At 40.8% G+C, this 17586-nt stretch overlaps 1 protein-coding gene across 3 annotated transcripts in view; it reads right to left on the bottom strand.

Moving 5' to 3' along the window:
* Positions 1 to 4766: 4766 nt before the first annotated feature.
* The window catches only part of ttc27 (tetratricopeptide repeat domain 27), a 74419-nt gene continuing 61599 nt past the window's right edge, over positions 4767 to 17586 (bottom strand). For 2 of the 3 annotated variants that reach the window (XM_079280772.1, XM_079280773.1), the window contains exons 13-20: positions 16339 to 16566; positions 15523 to 15621; positions 15078 to 15130; positions 14365 to 14530; positions 7612 to 7809; positions 7312 to 7423; positions 6271 to 6371; positions 4767 to 5117 (exon numbers count right to left, since the gene is read on the bottom strand). In XM_079280772.1, the coding sequence (XP_079136898.1) occupies positions 4992 to 5117; positions 6271 to 6371; positions 7312 to 7423; positions 7612 to 7809; positions 14365 to 14530; positions 15078 to 15130; positions 15523 to 15621; positions 16339 to 16566 (1083 nt within the window). In that variant the 3' untranslated portion in view covers positions 4767 to 4991. The remainder of the gene's footprint in view (positions 5118 to 6270; positions 6372 to 7311; positions 7424 to 7611; positions 7810 to 14364; positions 14531 to 15077; positions 15131 to 15522; positions 15622 to 16338; positions 16567 to 17586) is intronic. The other variant, XR_013772462.1, reaches the window with a different exon arrangement.

The following is a 17586-nucleotide window of genomic DNA, read 5'->3' on the forward strand; positions in this document are numbered from 1 at the left end:
GCCAAACTTGTGGGGAAAGACATGGCAAAGCTCTGAGGAGGGCTGCAGTCATGATGCGTAATTGCAGATGATGCAACATTTTAAAATCTGGGAAGAGAGTTCATTCATTCAGTCAGCCTGGATCTGAGTCATCCACACAGAGGCTGCTTTCATCAAGCACCAACATGTTTGAAACAGCTGTAGGAAGGGTAGTTCAATAGGAGGAGATCAAATATGTATCTATATATGATGAAATCATGTTCTGTGTTTTTGTTTCTTCTTTACTCAGATCTCATTTGTGGTCAATACTTGTTTGTGTGAATGAGCCCCATGACCAGACAGCAACATGACCTGTGACTGGATGTTGGCATCATCATTAAGACCTGAAGGCATATTTGGCTGCAGAAACTAACCTTCAACTACTTGTTGGGGCCTCTGATGATAAGGTGAGGGTTGGTGTGAACCTATCTTAAGTCCTCCAAATGAAACAACAATATATATCATTTGTAACTGACCCCAGAACAAGACATATAAGCGTTTTCTTTATATAAGGTATTTTTATTGTTGTTGTTGTTGATGTGCATCTCTCTCTCTCTCTGTGTGAATGTTGGGTAAATGAAATATTCAGTGCATTAATATAACAGCAAACAACTATTTGCAATGTAAAGATATAGTTGAATAATGTCTATCTGAGCAGAGAATGAAGTTGCTCTCGCTCTGTATGTGTTGCATACAGTGCATGTTGGTGCATGTGAGAGTGCCCCGCTGGCTAGCTCATGGCCACCGCTTTGCACTGCTCTCAAACGGTGGTGAAAAAGCTCTGATCAACCCACTGTACACTACCGGCCCAGCAGCAAAGAGTAGCCAGATACAGTTAGACTAGCTGGGGAACACAGTGGAGCATTTAGCAGCTAAAGAGACCAAAACAGAGCAAAAATCAATCTGTTAATGTTGTGTCTCTCTTTTTAACAGGCTATTGCTAACATGTTCACCATAACAACTTAATCAGTTGATAATATGTAGATGTGTTATTACAGCTTCCTCCATAGCCCCCAAAAGGTGGCCAAAAATAAGATTCATGCTTCTTTATGTCAGATCGGCCTATTAAACACATCCAGCAGGCACATGGACACATGAAATATTTCAGGGGAAAATAATGAACATCCTGACCCAGGTTTGCATCCAAGAGATGTGTTAGACCTCATTATGCGAGGTTTTTGTTGAATAACTCACAAGCTGGTCGGCATTATCTGTGTCGTCTAACGAGACGTGATTGGATCATTTATGGCAGAGACAGGATCAGAGTTCCATTAAACACTGTGGCATGATTAAAGCAGCTATAATCAATATTTTATGATAACAATATAATTCATACCAATGTTGAAACAATGTGACGATGTGAAAGGGGTTGCTCGTTGTGATGAACCTACAGAGAATTGTCATCTGACTTTCCAGCTCCCCTTTACAGAGCTGAGAGATGAATAGAGAGTTTCAGCTCATGTTTAAACATCAGGCCCACAACTGTACTGCGCTGGTTCAATGTCACTGTATTCAGTGTCATATTCAGTCACAGCAAGCAGACATAGTGAGCACCTAGCTGGTGACCACACTGGAGAATCTCAGGAGTTGGTAGAGACCAAAAACAGCTAAAAAAAGGAGACAGCATATTACATTTATCAGGTGATTAGAAAGACAACTCCAAATTAATTTGAATTGTTCCATAAATGCTGGATGTGTAAATAAGCAACCATGTTCGAACACGTTCACCATATTAACATAAACGCTGATTATATACTGTGTTAATTCTTGCTTCTGGTGCCTCAAGTGGCAGAAAAAAATCTTAAATATTTAACATGTAATAAATAATCAGGGTCATTCCACCTCAATACCATTTCACTATTACTGGAAAAACATGAAACAATGATATTTAGCAATGATTGTGCATTTAGGGCTTCATTTAGGAGTATCAATACATCATATTAAGTTGTTTTTGCTCAGATAATTGACCGACTTTTTTGGTATCATAGAGTGATACGGAGCTTATATCGATACGTTTCATTGTAATCATCGACAGTAAGTGTAGAAACACTCACAAAGTAAATGGTTAGTCTATTAAAAAGGCCTGATGTGACAAGGCTTCATCAACAAATGAACATATCCATCAGAACTACACAATGTCCCATTCAAATGTCCCACACATGGAACTATTCTATATGGAAAATAATTCTGATCCAGTTTTTAAAAAAGAAAAGATCGTCATGAAACAACCCTGACAATCTGTCCAAACTGAAAGGGTTTCTCTCCTCGTTAACTAAGTGTGATGTAATGCTGGTTTTGTGACGTCAGTGCTTCAGCGTTAGTCCAATGAGGAAGAATTCTGTGTATTCTGTGAGTGAGTCTGGGGCAGAACAAGCTAACTTGTGTTTGCTTCTATCAAAGCTCTCCTCTGGGTGATGATAACAGCAGCAAATCACTCTTGTATGGTTGATCTAGAAATAGCATTCTGGGAAAATGATAGAACATTAGTCACCACTTCTGACTGACCCTGTGATACAATGTGGGGATGAATAAATGATACAGGGCCTGAAATGGGTCATTATTATTCCATGACTGGTGTGTGTGAGGCGGGGAATGTGGATTTAATGCCCCCCAAACCTGAGTGTTACTTCATATAGCATGTTAGGCAGATATCTGAAGCAATGGGAAAACACTAACCAGTGCCTTTAAGTACTAAAATATATCCAACATGCAGTACCTGTACGTTACACATTGCTGTAGCTTTCCAATCCCTCACGATAACAGCCATATCATCCATGAACAGTGGCTTTCATTAAAGCATTTATGTATCCTGATCTGAAACAAGTCCTTTCCATTCTTATCAGTCTGACACAATAGGCTTTCCCTTCAAAGCAGAGGCTCTGTGTGCTGTGATGAAATGGTCCAGGCAAAATAAAACACAAGCTCCATTGTAGAAAAAAAAACAAGCAAGATAAAAACCCTGAGCAATGCCACGGTCATTTCCTGCTGGGTGAGGAGACAAACTGGAAGGGCGATTGTGGGATCCTCCCTGCACTAACTGCAGGGCAGCAGGATGAGATGGCCTCTGACTGTGTGTGTGTGCGTGTACTCACCATCTCTCAGGAAATGATCTCTTAGAGCATCAGTGTGCACTCTGGTTTTTAATAGCTGAGCACACAAAGTGGAGTTGGTGCAGAGTACTGAACTCTAAAATGGAGTGTCAAAAGGTGACCTCATTGGCAGAATAAGTTGTGGGATTGTTGTCAAAGCTGTGTTTGAATCCTGTTCAGAATTGTATTACAATTCAGGGATAATGTGAATTTGTGACAGTTAAAATATCTCCCATTTAGCAAGAGGAGCTACAGAAGTATCAGCAGACTCCTGGCAAAATGGCAACAGACGGAAGGTGCAGAAGTAGCATCTTATTGGGGTGACTAGGAATAGGTAAACAAAGCATGGGACTACAACATCCATTTCTTCATATACGTTTACGTTCCACTTCCTTTTTTTGTCATTTGTTTTACAGTAAAGACAATCCAAACATCGATTGCAGGTCTAGGGAGAGGGATCCCTCCTCAGTGGCTCTTCCTGAGGTTTCATCTATTTTATTACTGTTCAGGTTTTTTTCCTTGTCCAAAGCAAAGCCAAAGGACAGAGGTTGTCATATGTTGTACAGATTGTAAAACCCCTTGAGGAAAATTTGTGATATCGGGCTAAATAAATAAAAAATAATAAAAATAAAAATGACTTGACAGGATTATGCTGCCGTTTCCATGAGTCAGCATTCCAATCATTTTACCATGGCCCTATCATTTCCTTAACGTAACCATAGATACAGCAGGTCAGAAAACAGTCTGTCATCGTGCTGATAAGTTCTCAAATCTTCAGTCAGATTGTTGTTAAATGTTACGCACCTCCCGTCATGTCAAATTCCTTGCATGTTCAACATACAATGGCAATAAAAGTTTTCTGATTCTGAGGTTTAAGAGTAATCTAAAGGCTAACTTTGGAAGATTTCCACTATATTTGACAAACTGACTTGAAGCCTCATGTTGGCTTTAGATGAGCTGTTTGATTACAGTTTTGCACAAAACAAGGATTTCCATTTGGAAGCCATTTAAGAGGGGATCTTAATACGCTTCCGTTTCAACGGTTTTAAGACAGACTTGAAAAATGGTGAACTTTATCTTTAACATCTGTCTCAAGACCGCTGCATCTTTGACAGAAATGCACACTGGTGCACTTGGTAATGGTGAACGGCTTTCTAGTCTTCCGACCCCTCAAAGCGCGTTAAAACTACAGGTCAACATTCAGCCACTCACACTTACTCACACACTGATGGCAGAGGCTGCCTTACAAAGCGCCACCTGCACATCAGATTCTAATCGAATCCTTCCCACACCAATGGCACAGTGAACGATAGTCATGTCACATTGTACTGAGTCACCTTGGAGTACACTTTACACCACTGCAGCAAGGTAAGAAATACAACCATGACAGTGAGCAAAACCTACATTGTTAGCTGCTGGTAAGCTGCTCTAGAATACTGCACACAAATGCATTCATGACAACAGAACTTGTCAAATATAACAGACTTTAACTCAGCAGATCAGCCTGCAGAGTGCCTGAATGCAGAAGTACAGTAAACTAGCCTCAGACTGAGAAGAGGCAGCACTTTGTCTACAATGTAAGCAAATGTAACACTGAAACAACTAAATCATTTACTTTATCTAATGCCACAGAAGAAACAAAGGCAAGCATTCACAATTTTAAATATTTTACTATTTGATGCCTTACAGTCATGGTTTACATTCCAATGTGGATATAGAGGTATAAAAACATCACAATTACAAAATGAGACCTTTGGCTTTTCACTTCTAATTTGATCTGTTGTTATTCTCAGTTGTCACATGAGAAACTCATCCAGGCTGATGACTGCAGCGGAGTGTCTGTCTGTGATGAGCCTTCACTGCCGGCGAGCCTTCAGCTGACGGTCACTGTGATTGGTCACGCAGCTTCCCGCTCAGCTCCTGCAGCTCTGTGATGAGTTGTTCCAGAGCAGCGACCCCGTCCTGCAGCTCGGCGTGGATCTGACCCGTCGCCACATCTGTGTGCGTTTGCTGGAACAAAGTAATGCAGAGGACAAAGATAAAATAATAATGTAATTCATTGAAGGCTCAAATTGTCAACATTGTTCATTTTGGACTTATTAACAGTGAATGATTTGGATGTGCAGAGAAGCAGATTCCTTAATATGCTGTTACCATTCATTCATTCTGAGAGTGGACTTAAGAGTTGGAATCCCTCAGGTATACTTTAAAGCACATCACATCAAAATTGAATCACCTTATTTAGGACCTCTGGCACAGTGTGAGCTGAGCAGCAACTCCTCAATCAGTGAAAGTATATTATTAGCTAACGTAACGTTAGATCAGCAGCCGGAGTGAGACCGATAGCTCTCGACAACATCAACGTACCGGAGATCTGCTGTCCTCAGCTTGGTCAGAGGAGACTTACCAGAAGTTTTTTTATTATTACACAAAGTATATGTAGCTGGTTTATCTAGTTACAAATGAATTATCAAGTTATTTGAAGTTGACAGCAAAATAATGTTGAAACCTTTTGTCAGTGGCAGTCCTGAGGACTCTGTTGATCCAGAACATTCATTTCCTAAAGATTCTCCTTTGTTTCTCTAAAGATATATGGCTAAAACCACATGTACAATATCCATTCTCATAACATTGTAAAATGATGTAGCACTCATCGGGTGCACAGTTTTCACAGCATCAATGCTGGGTTGGGTTCCCACCTTGAGGTTTCAGACCATGAATCACTCAAGGTTCCACCCTGGATGACCTGGGTCTTGTATGCTTGTAAATCTGCATCTCCACCATTTGTCTTAATGGACCTGTTTAGACCGGCAACTTTAATGATGTGGCCCAGCAGAAGTGTTGTGGATGGTCCACGTGAGCTCCCTGCTGCCACTGTTTACCTGCTTCTTGTGCAGATAAAGAGCCACGGCTTCATAGAGAAACTATGGACATGATACTTCAATGCCAGCTCCTGCAGTATTATCAAGCAAGAGGCAGCTGTATTTCTGTTGAAGGACGTCACATCTGTCCTCTACATTTTACAGTTTGTGGTCGACATTTCCTTTACGACACTGACGCAAGAGAACAGCAATAAAAGGCAGTGACGTCTTGATGCCATGCGCTCTACCATCAGCCTTGAGTCATGGGAAGTGTGTGTGTGTGTGTGAGGGGGGGGCTGTACCTTAGCTTTGGTGGCCAGACTCTTGAGGCTGAGGCGGGTGGAGGAGAGCATCTGAAGAGCTTCTGTTGGATTACTTTTCTTCTTACAGCAATTCATGGTCACTGAGAAACAGAGAGAGTCAGAGAACTGATCAAGCTGGTTGGATTTGTTGCTTTTGAGTCTCTGTTGTGTTTTGTCCTGGATTTCACTTCTCTGCATGTTTAAATGGTACTACCGGTAGTTCAGTGCACATTCAAAACTTTCCGGGACGATTGCAACTTGACATTACTTTCCTCTGGTAACCAGAAAGAGGAGTCCTACGCTGCACTGCAAAGCCAAAATGCTTAAAATGAGTACTCTACTGATTCAGCATTATGTAATTTGAATATGAATATCTACTGAAGAGGATTAGGGCCCCGATTGAAAAATGTATTTGAGTTCAGAGTTTAAAGTGGATGAAATTAAGTGAAAGTTAGAATTCTGACTTAAAACTGACTTTTTTCATTTCCCCATGTGGCCCTATACCTTTAAATATCAATAGTACACAACAGAAAACACTTGATTGATTCATTCATTTAATGTTCCAGAGGATTTGAAACAACGTTTGGACTCTCAACTTTGGTAAAGAACCTAAAATGACCCGTTGGTTTCTCCGGTAGAAACACAGGCAGCGTTCTTGAGTTTCTAAAGAGGTCTGTGGTTTACTGGACGAGGTTCTGCAGTAGAAAAAAGGTTTCGGAATATGAACAATAAAGTGGTAACTTAATGTTGATTACGATTGCTACGATTGCTACAAATCCTTATTCCAATACTCAAAAAGTTATTGTGAACATTACTGCTTTCAATTTAAGCTTTCATCCTGTCAAATCTGCATCATTTTGTCAGCAACACGAGGCAGTTCCTGTTCGACAGATGTTACTACTGTTTAGTCAAAAGGTATTCTTCATGGTTTAGTCATGGCAAAGTGAGACTCAGTAGCAGCGTATCAAACGCACAGGATCCCTGGAAGAAAACAACACGATGGTTTCTGAGTCTGTTTCTACAGCTGGAGGGTGCGCTCACCTTCACCCACATTGATGGCTCTTTTGATCACCTCCTTGAAGAGACCAGGTTCTTTATCCCAACCACCAACCTGAACCTTGCAACGATGGGCCTTGGACAGGAACTGGATAGCCTGAAAAGAACCACACCATAACACCAGCATCGTATTAGGTGGCTACGCAGAAGTCAAATACAGTCATGTCTGTGTATTTTCTTTTTTGCTTGGCTGGCTACATTGCAGGCAGCATGTGAAACAATTTGGCTGAAATGAATTCAATCGTTGCAGGTGAAAACATTTCAAAGATCATCTTTAGCACCAACCTTTTCGTTGTCATCCGGGTTGGCGCTGTGCCCGTCTCCGTACAGCAGAGCATACTGCTGCCATATCTCACAGTCACTACTGTGCCGGGAACTGATCCGCCCCAGGAGCTCCTTCAGTTTGGACCGGAGAGTCTCTGCCTGCACACCCTGCCTGTCAGTCAGGTTTTCAACAACTGCTCGAACCAGGATCTGTAGAATCTGCCAGGAGAAAGAAAAATAGTGATACATACATCAACATCAGGTTTGTGTTCAAAGATAAATCACAAGTCATGAAGTTTCAGGGTTTGAATTACACATGGAGTCCTTTAATTACTGATAATTAAAAGCTCAGTGCTCAGGACTGCCAAAGAAACCAATGAAGGCGCAACAGGATGGAAAGCAACTATGTTTATGGGAAATGTGGTTGAAATTTTCCCAAACAATTGCACTCATGATGCCATTGGCATGAGACTGCATTTAATCACTGTCGTGGTCTCCAATGTTTATCGTAATCATGCCACAGTTATCGAGTAATGATACACGAAAACTCACACTGCTCTCTATAAATTGAGTTTTAATGTTTCTGGTTCCAATCATTGCGGTCAAGTCAGGTGTTTTAAATCAGCTTTGAAAGATGAAACACCATTCATTTCAAAAACATTATGTATGGAACTCTTTATTATGATACAAAGCAACGTTATATGTAACAATTTCCAATAAAACAATGTCTAGGTCATATACACAGCGAGTTCTCACTAACCTACGTCCCCATCTTCATTCACTCTCTAGACCTCCGCTATGCTCTCTCCCTCTCTCACTTGCTCGCCCATTGAGCTGGAGAGGAACAGCAACCAACAATGTGACTACATATCATGCCTTAAATGGTGAAAACGAGACTCAAACTGAATAAAAAGTACTCATTGAAAATCAGAACTAAAAAGAAATGCATTACACTTTTCATCACAAAATCAAAACTCAACGACAATGTGACAGATGGTGAAATGAACTTATTACTTAGTCCTCCGTGCTGCTTTGGAAGAAACTGATTTATGGACCAAATACAATCCACTGAGTCTTAGATAAGAAGTAGCAACAGAAAAGCTGTGACCAAACATGCAGGCAGCACGCAGATTTTCTTCATCTTAAGGCGCAGCTAATGCAGATAATGTGGTTCCATAAGCACGCCACCTTCAGCACGCACTGGGACGGTGCGAAGCGGTCCGGATGAGAGTCTACGGTTCTCTGCCGGTGGATTACGATCTTCGGGTTGGGACTGATTTATTGCTCCCAAGCTAGGGAGTTCACGTATCTTGTGGTCTTGTTCATGAGTGAGGGTAAAATGGAGCACCAGATGGACGGGCTTGGTTCGGTGCAGCGTCAGCAGTGATGCGGGTATAGTACCAGACTGCAGACTGAGTTGGAGAGATTTACCAGTCCATCTACGTTCAGACCCTCACTGGGTAGTGACCAAAAGAATGAGATTGTCACTGCAGTGACAATTAAGGTAGATCAACTGAAAGGCACACAAACTCTGTAACATCATGTTAGACATCATACAAGACGCCGCAGAGGAGTTTCTACAAAAGTATCTTCCACATCCTCTCACACCTGAACACAAAGGCTACCAGAAACTGTCCCCTCAAAGACCTCATGGTTTTATATATTTTCTCTGGCATTAGGGTGAATGTATGACTTATTCAGGTTCCTGCTGGATCCAGTTAAAGTGGGAAATTAAGTGGGAAAGTAATAATCTCTCTGTTGAGAAAAAAGAGAAATGAGACAAATGACGGACTTTTGATGGAACAACGGAAAAGAGGAAAACCTCTACTATTTTCTCTCAAGGGATCTTGGGTATAGTGCCTGTGTGTGACTACGGTTCTTGTGTATCCTATTTAACCCCATGAGGCATAAAGCTGAGCCATGTGACCCTCGGCTCCTTTGAAATCTATCAGCTAGTCAAAGCCCTTCTGTCATCCTCTACAGATTCCATAGAGAGGAATTCATGGTGGTCCCTGTCATTATCTCCCCTTCACGACTGATCCGACTCTCGTGCTCTGGGACCTGGGCTGAAAACAACCACAAGGAGGAAAAATTAAATATAATAAGGCTTTGTTCAAATGGGACTGAGATCTGATTATGTAGTGATAGGAGCACTATTTATGCAAAACACAATTGAAAGGAGTGAGATGGATGTTAGTAAAAATAGAAGGGTAAAAATGGAATTGTCGGTTGAAGTGATGAGACTACTCTTATGTAACACTTTGACAGGTTTGTTTCACTGAGAGAGGAAAGTGAGAGAGACAGTGGTGGATCTAATTAAAGCTGCACTGCAGACAAAAAACATCAACATGAAATAAAGATACATTCTGCTTCGGTATCACACATGGTTAGTACAATTGCAACGCAGTGTTCTTAGGTACAGAAAGACATTTAAAAACAGTTATGTCATCGGACCGCATGAAAATGATGATTGTGTCCCTCATGAGTGCGTCGTTTGCTCAGATCAACACCTTCTTACTGTGGAGAGTAACCAGCTGCTACACCTTCAAGACCTGGCATATCAGAAGTGGCAGAAAGAAGTTCCTCTCTGCGTTTTTGTGAAATAGGTTGTGCTATAGGTCTCTTTTAACCTTTAAGGTTATGAGTTTGTGTTGTCAAAGGAAATTTAGAGAATGAGGAGGAAAACAGGTCCAGAGCCAAATTCCATGTACAAAGTGATCTACTTAGAACCATATCTGCTGCTGACCTTTTCAACTTTCACATCTTGCAGCCTAATTGATGCGACTGATGGTGGCACAACCAGCAGAAATGAACATGCTGGGTGAGAAGTTGTCTAAAACATGGATACACCAAAAGGAAGAAACGTGGAAGTAGTTTGGGTCTTAGTTGAACACAGGATGTCATTTCCGAGTCACAGTTGTGAGTTCAACCAGTCCCACTGAGCTGAAAGATGATTCCTTTAAATTAAACTGCTCAAAGCTACAAGACTGAAATGAATACAGGGCTGCAGCAGAGAATTAATAACGCCGCCTCTGGCTGTGTTGGTTTGTTTATTCAAGGCCGATGGTTGATTTTCTACTTCGAATGTGTTGGTGGGTGTGCAATTACTGAGGTGTGCTTTAGCGAGGCTTTTCCTTTAGCTGTTGGAAATGACTCTGCATGTGGCCACGATGAAAAAGATTATGATGCACGTCAGGAAAGGAAAAACAATTAGTTTGTCTTTGGGCTGGATTTTACATGCTGGGTGTAAGAATATGTACAAAATGAGCTCTGTGTTGAGACAAACTTTGTACATGAACGCCTCACTCACTCACACACAAACACTATTTTTGAACTTTTGTTATTACAACAGCAACTATAACAGCAAAGTGTGAATTGTCATTTTCAGGAAAATTTGAATTGTCCTTTTGGCCTTTTTAAACTGATGTTAGTCGCATTATAGATTTGATGCAGAGCAGAAAAGCTGCACATACCAGTGTGTGTATGTCTTATATTCACGCTGCATGAAATGCTCATCACAACCACAACTCAAGAAAGATTATTTTCTTCAACTAAAGCTTCCTCACAAAGCTCGAAGACACTCGAAAAAGCATCGTCACCAGTGTTTTGCTTCCAGAGACATGAAGCAGATAATGGCAGAAAGACTTCAGTCATGCGTGTGTGGCAAGACTTCTTGTTGACACTCTTATAATTTAATCAACTTATTATATATTTTACGTCCTTTAAAAAATAAAATGATTTCCTTTAGAACATAATAATGTACCCAGTTTCATTCTTTTCAAATTCAAATAAAATCTAAAGCTTTATATACAAAAGTGATTACAAATGACTGTCATCTGCAATGTAGGAGGGCATAAGTTAAACACTTCTCACACAGTGAAAGCAAGTACAGTATGCAGAATGCTGTCACTGTAGAGCCCAGCTGCACTATTTGAATCTGTGAAGGGTGTATGAGCCAAGTGTTCAATTCACTTTCTCTCCAGCAGGTGATTTAACTTGCCCATCTAAAAACAACTTCAGTCTCATTGTAGAGAGTCTTGTGGTCAGTAGAAAACATTCCCCAGTTCATTGTTGGAATGCTGTTAAGCATTGCCGCATAATTCAGCTTTTTGATATCTTTTAAACTTTTTGAACTGCAGCAATTTAACTTTTATGATTTTTCAGCCCTTTTCTGACTTTATAATGGGTGTGTATTGCGCAGCTTAGAGTGCGTGATGTCACCGCTAGAGTGAAGAGCAGCTTGAGATTCTTGTGAAAAAAACATTTGTATTTTGCCACTGTGTCCACAATCTTCACTCTTCATGCATCATTTCTGGATGTAGAAGTAGCTAATATTGTCCTTGTCGTAGAAAAATTACTGTGGAATCCCACAGATTTCCACATTTGACACGGAAGCCTTTAATTGAGAGGAAAACCAACTTTCTGCTCCATAGAGACCAATGTTAAATTTTGCTTCAAAAACATCTTCCACAGAACACGGTACCCCATTTCTAGATCGCCAATCGACAATTTTTACAGGATCTGTTTCTCAAGTCATCCTTCCTCTCAATTATTAATATCGGAGCAATAGGAGCTACGGTTATGGGAGTTTTGATGATTTGTTTGAGAGGTGTTTCCCTGTTTTATCTCCATGAAATGGCTTCAGGCACACAGGTGTTCGCGATTGAGCCAATTAGTGATGTTTATGAACACAGACACACATGCACCCCTCTCTCTATCTCTCTCTCTCTCATAGTCATTCAGGTCTTGGAGACTTTTAGAGGACCCCCCACACACCCCATTTTAAAATAAAAGCTGCACACATGATTTAGAGATATACGTGTTGCAGCTCAGCCAATCAGATATGAGTATTCTGATGAGTTTCCTGATTCAAGTGACATTTACACACACAGGATCCATGTTTACGTGTTTCTATTGATGGTTATGACACAAGAGGGAGAGATGAGGAAAGACATGGCAGAGCAGGACAATAGTCATGTAAGCTGTAAAAGATAAAACATCGGACAATCTCCAAATGAGAAAGTTTGCCAGAGATATCAGAGTCTCTCTCTCTCTCTCTCTCATTCTTTCTTCTCTCTCTCTCTAATTATTTGTTCTCTCTCTCTCCCCATCTGTCTCTCTCTCTCGCACAAATTCTTTCCTCTCTCCCTGTCTGTGTCGCTCTCTCTCTCACGAATTCTTTCTTCTCTCTCTCTCTCTCTCTCTCTCTCTCTCATAGTCATTCAGGTCTTGGAGACTTTTAGAGGACCCCGCCCCCATACACACACACCCCATTTTAAAATAAAAGACCCACACACATGATTTAGAGATATACGTGTTGCAGCTCAGCCAATCAGATATGGGTATTCTGATGAGTTTCCTGATTCGAGTGATATTTACACAAGAGGGAGAGACGAGGAAAGATATGGCAGAGCAGGACAATAGCCATGTAAGCTGTAAAAGATAAAACATAGTACAATCTCCAAATGAGAAAGTTTGCCAGAGATATCAGAGTCTCTCTCTCTCTCTGTAACTCATTCTTTCTTCTCTCTCTCTCCCTGTCTGTCTCTCTCTCTCTCTCTCCCCCCTGTCTGTCTCTCTCATACAGTCATTCAGGTCTTAGAGACTTTTAGAGTAACCCCCCCCCCCACACACACACACACACACCCCATTTCAAAATAAAAGCCCAAAAGAGTGAATTCTAACTGAAATGCTTGTGATGAAGCCAGGCATTTAATAACCTCTGTTTATGTGTCAAACATTATGATTATGTCTCCTCTCCCCCCACCCAGCCCCACCCTTTCAAAATAAAAGCCCCATGGATTAACTGTATTTAAACAAGCTCAAAATTAGGCTTTTTTGTTTAAAAAATAATGCTCTTACTAATACTGCGACAACAACTACTGCTGCTGCTAATATAGTATTACTACTACTACTTCTACTGTAACTCTTCCTGTTGCTACTATTACTACTACTGCTATTACTGCTACCATCAATATTATTACCACCACTACTGATATTACTACCACTACTACTATTACATATACAACTGCTACTACTACTGCTATTCATGCTACTAAAAGTAGTAATACTACTACAGCTATTAGTACAACTGCTACTACTTCTACTGTTATATTAAATACTACGACCAATACTACAGCTATTACTATGACTACTGATACTACGTCTTCAACTACTTCTTCTAATTACTAATACTTCTACTACTAATAATACTTCTACTACAACTACAAATATCACTACTGCTACTACTAGTACTTATTCAAATGCTACTAATACTTCTACTACAACTTCTACTACTACAAATATCACCACTGATGAAATATTTTAAGCCACAGAAACCATTATAAAACCGAATATCAAAATGTTCAGCTCTTTCAGGAGAGGGGCGATATGACTTTTCATAGTTGGAATCTTTAAACTTTTGAATTTTTCAGCTTTTTGCAATTTAAAAAAAATTGGATATCTATTTTCAGCAATGTTTTTGCAATTCATTTCAAATTTCAGCATTCCAACGCATTTTCAGCAGGAAATGCATTTTCTAGTTTCATTTGACTTTTACTATCTCAGCATTGATTTTGTAAATCTTGACATGTACTCCCTGTTCCCACTCTTCACTTTCATAACGACCTCCACTCCTGTGAGGCACTCCTGGTACTGGTGTTAAGAACAATCATGCACTATGACAGCTGTATGATGCATGAATTCCTTCCATTACATCGCGTCAGAGAGAGAAGTATGATGTCGCCCAGGACGACATTAAGTGCAGTCCTTTACCTGGATGTCCTTGTAGTTTTCCCTGAGGTCCATCAGGCGATGGTAGGCCTTTATGGCTTCAGCAAACTCCCCAATGTCAGTGCTTACAACGAGAAAGTTCTCCCAGATCTGCCATTGTTCGTAGTTACACTTCAGTGCTTCCCGCAGCGTACAAAAGGCTTTGTCTCTGCCAAGAAGAGAGACAGACAGGAAATGACAGAGCAAAAGAAGAGAAGAGTTAGCAGTCAATAAACTGACAAAACCGTGAATATACCAAATACACTACCATCAGTTATAGTAGTATTCATTTTTAAACATCTGGTGAGCAAACGGTTCATTAAGAAGATAGACACCGCCACGAACACACACACACACAGTAAAAGAGCTGTCCCCTGAGACCTGTTTGCCTTGGGAGACCGTACCAGGAGCTACTGCCCCGGACAACATAGCTCTCAGGATCACTGAGCCACTCAAACCCTCCACCACATTACGGTTGACAAATTTCCCCTTGGGGATGAAGAAAGTATATTTCTATTCTTCTATTCTAAGGTGGTGATTCGCGGAGGAACAAGTTGTTATTAACGCTCTGTTGTGTTTAGGTCCTTTGTGCCTGGAGATAACTCTTGACTAAAAATATGCATACAAGTTTTAAATTTCGGGATATTTCCTGATTCATTGTGGGTATGTCATTTACAAACATTTACAACACACACCACATTCATACTCATACTCACTTCTTTTGGAGGCGAATGTGGGCTGTAGAGAGGTTGTTCCATGCCTCTGCATTCTGAAAAGTGGAGGGAGTAAAGAAGCAAAAAAGAGGGAAGGAGATAGTAAGGAGAGTTGACAACACAAATAATACACAAATTATAATCATAGTAACAATAATAGAGCATATGGAGGAATAGTAGAGACAAATCTGTTTTAAGTATCCACTCATTTATGCACAGAGGCAGTGAAAGAGAGTGGTGTAGCTGATTCTGATGCGTGGTCTGTGTGTGTGTGTGTGTGTGTGTTCAATGTGTGTGTGTGTGTGTTAGACAAGGACTGTGAAAAGGATGAAGAGTGTTACATGAAAAGTGAGAGGTTCATAGGAATGCTATTTTCTCCATGCACAAACTTGTACTTTTCCACATTATGATGTAGTTACTGACATTGTGCGTGTGTGTAGCTACTTACATCTGGCTCGAGTCCCACACACCTCTGGAAAGCCTTGGCAGCCCCCTCATAACCCTCCAGGGCAAAGTAGGCACAACCGAGAGAAAACCACACTCCGAGCTGCCCAAACACGCACGCACACACACACGCACACACACACGCGTGCACACGCACAACACATATGGGGTGAAAGCATACAAGTAGATCCATGTATTAGATCTATTCAGAGATATTTCGTTTTTTCATTCATCCAAAAGTTGTTTGTCAGCAAAAGTAATGGATCATTTTAATCCTAATAAGACTAGTTCTGTGAGGCTGTACTTGAGACTACCTTGATAAGATGTCAACATGCTCACAAGCTCATCATTCAAACAGAGGAGCTTCATGCGTCTTGAGCGAATCAGATAGCTGTCCAATCTAAAAAAAAGAAATGTGTACTGCATCCAACAAGCATTCAAGCTAATTGAAATCCAAATGCTCAAATCATGAGAAGGTGGTAAGCAGTCTGTGGAAATAGCATCTTCAAGGTCTGTCCCTGTGATAATGGAACCTCAGGTTATACTGAATTTATGCTGAAAAAGGCAATCCTTCTCTTTTGAGCCCGTTACCCTGCAGCTTTTAGCCATTTAGCCAAGCAGCCTCAGGGGCATTACCAGTATAGCATGTGAAATGTGTCCACAGAGAAGCGTAGAGTTCATCACATCTGGAATACGAGGTTTCCAGAAATAAAGGAATTATAAGTGAGTAATCATTTAATGTAGGTTGGTTTTATTCACTCAATTCCTATTCATTTTAAAGTGATACCAGAATCTCAGTACAATTTCAAGTATCTTTTACCTGCATGGTGTTGATTTTGAGCGACTGCTCAAAGCAGTCCACACACTGCTGGAACTCCTTGCTGCGGAGGTGCAGCAGGGCTTTGGAGCGCATAGCTCTGGCACTGCGTCGGCCTGACAGCTCCCACGCCCGGTCGTAGTACTGATGGTCCCTCAGTATGTCTCCCAGTAGGCAGTACAGACTGGGCTTCTCCTTCTTCTCCAACTCTCTGCGAACAATCTCCTCAGACTGAAGCCAACGGATGCGAAAGGAAACAGAAGAGAGATGGATGAGGAAGAAGACATTCATTGTAAGGGATGAAAGTAAAGATGTAAACACAAACTGTGAGGTAGTGCTGGTGATCGAGCAGCAACAGAACAAACTAAATAAAGTGAAACAGGTAAAGAGTAATAAAAGAACATAAGAAAGACAATTTGGTGTAAAACAAGAGGGGATTTGGGAACAAAGTTTGTGAGAAAAAAAATGAAGGCAGGGATTATGTTACGAGTTAAGCGACCGTCACATAACCTGTGGACATTTGCACTCGTTGCACCTCACCGTGCCACTACATGCTTTGGATTGCTCTTGGACGAGCTGAGGATTATTTTCTCCTTTCAAATCTCTGTATCTTGATTTAGATTGTCAAGAGAGGAGGTCTAACTCCTGAAAGGAGCCTTAGTTTCACTGCATTCCTCTGCTATATCCTGCTGTCAGACGGCTGACGCTGGGCCAAGAGCCTACCCCTCCTGGAAAAAACTCAGAAACAACATTCTGGTATTAAAGATAATACACAAAGCTTGTATTACAGCGTGTACACTGAAGATAATTAACCACACGCTATCATGTTCCTGTTGGCATAGCTGCTAAAATAAAAGTTACAGTAACAAACACAGATTTGGGCCATCACTGTTTATTTGAAATTCAAACTACCGTTCAAACAAGGAAAAAAACTCTGCATTTAATCTCTCTGAATTCAAAGTTTATTGTGTGTAACTAGATGTTGACTAGACGCGTCTGGCATGAATTTAATATTCAATGATGCATAATGGGGGAATGCTACAGCGTTCATTCTGCTGTACATGATCAGAATGATGAGAAGTTACTTTGTTGGAATGATCCCTGGAGCAATGTAACATCTTGTGTTGTCTCGTCCCCTCTTTATTCAGATGTTCTATGTGATAAGTCAACGTGTATGTTGTGGAATCCTAATGGTTTTGTTTGACGCCAATCTGCCTTTATTGTTGGATTGTCTTGCATCCTCTTTTATGT

Source organism: Melanostigma gelatinosum (genome assembly GCF_949748355.1).
Source record: "Melanostigma gelatinosum genome assembly, chromosome: 12".
Taxonomy (NCBI): Eukaryota; Metazoa; Chordata; class Actinopteri; order Perciformes; family Zoarcidae; genus Melanostigma; species Melanostigma gelatinosum.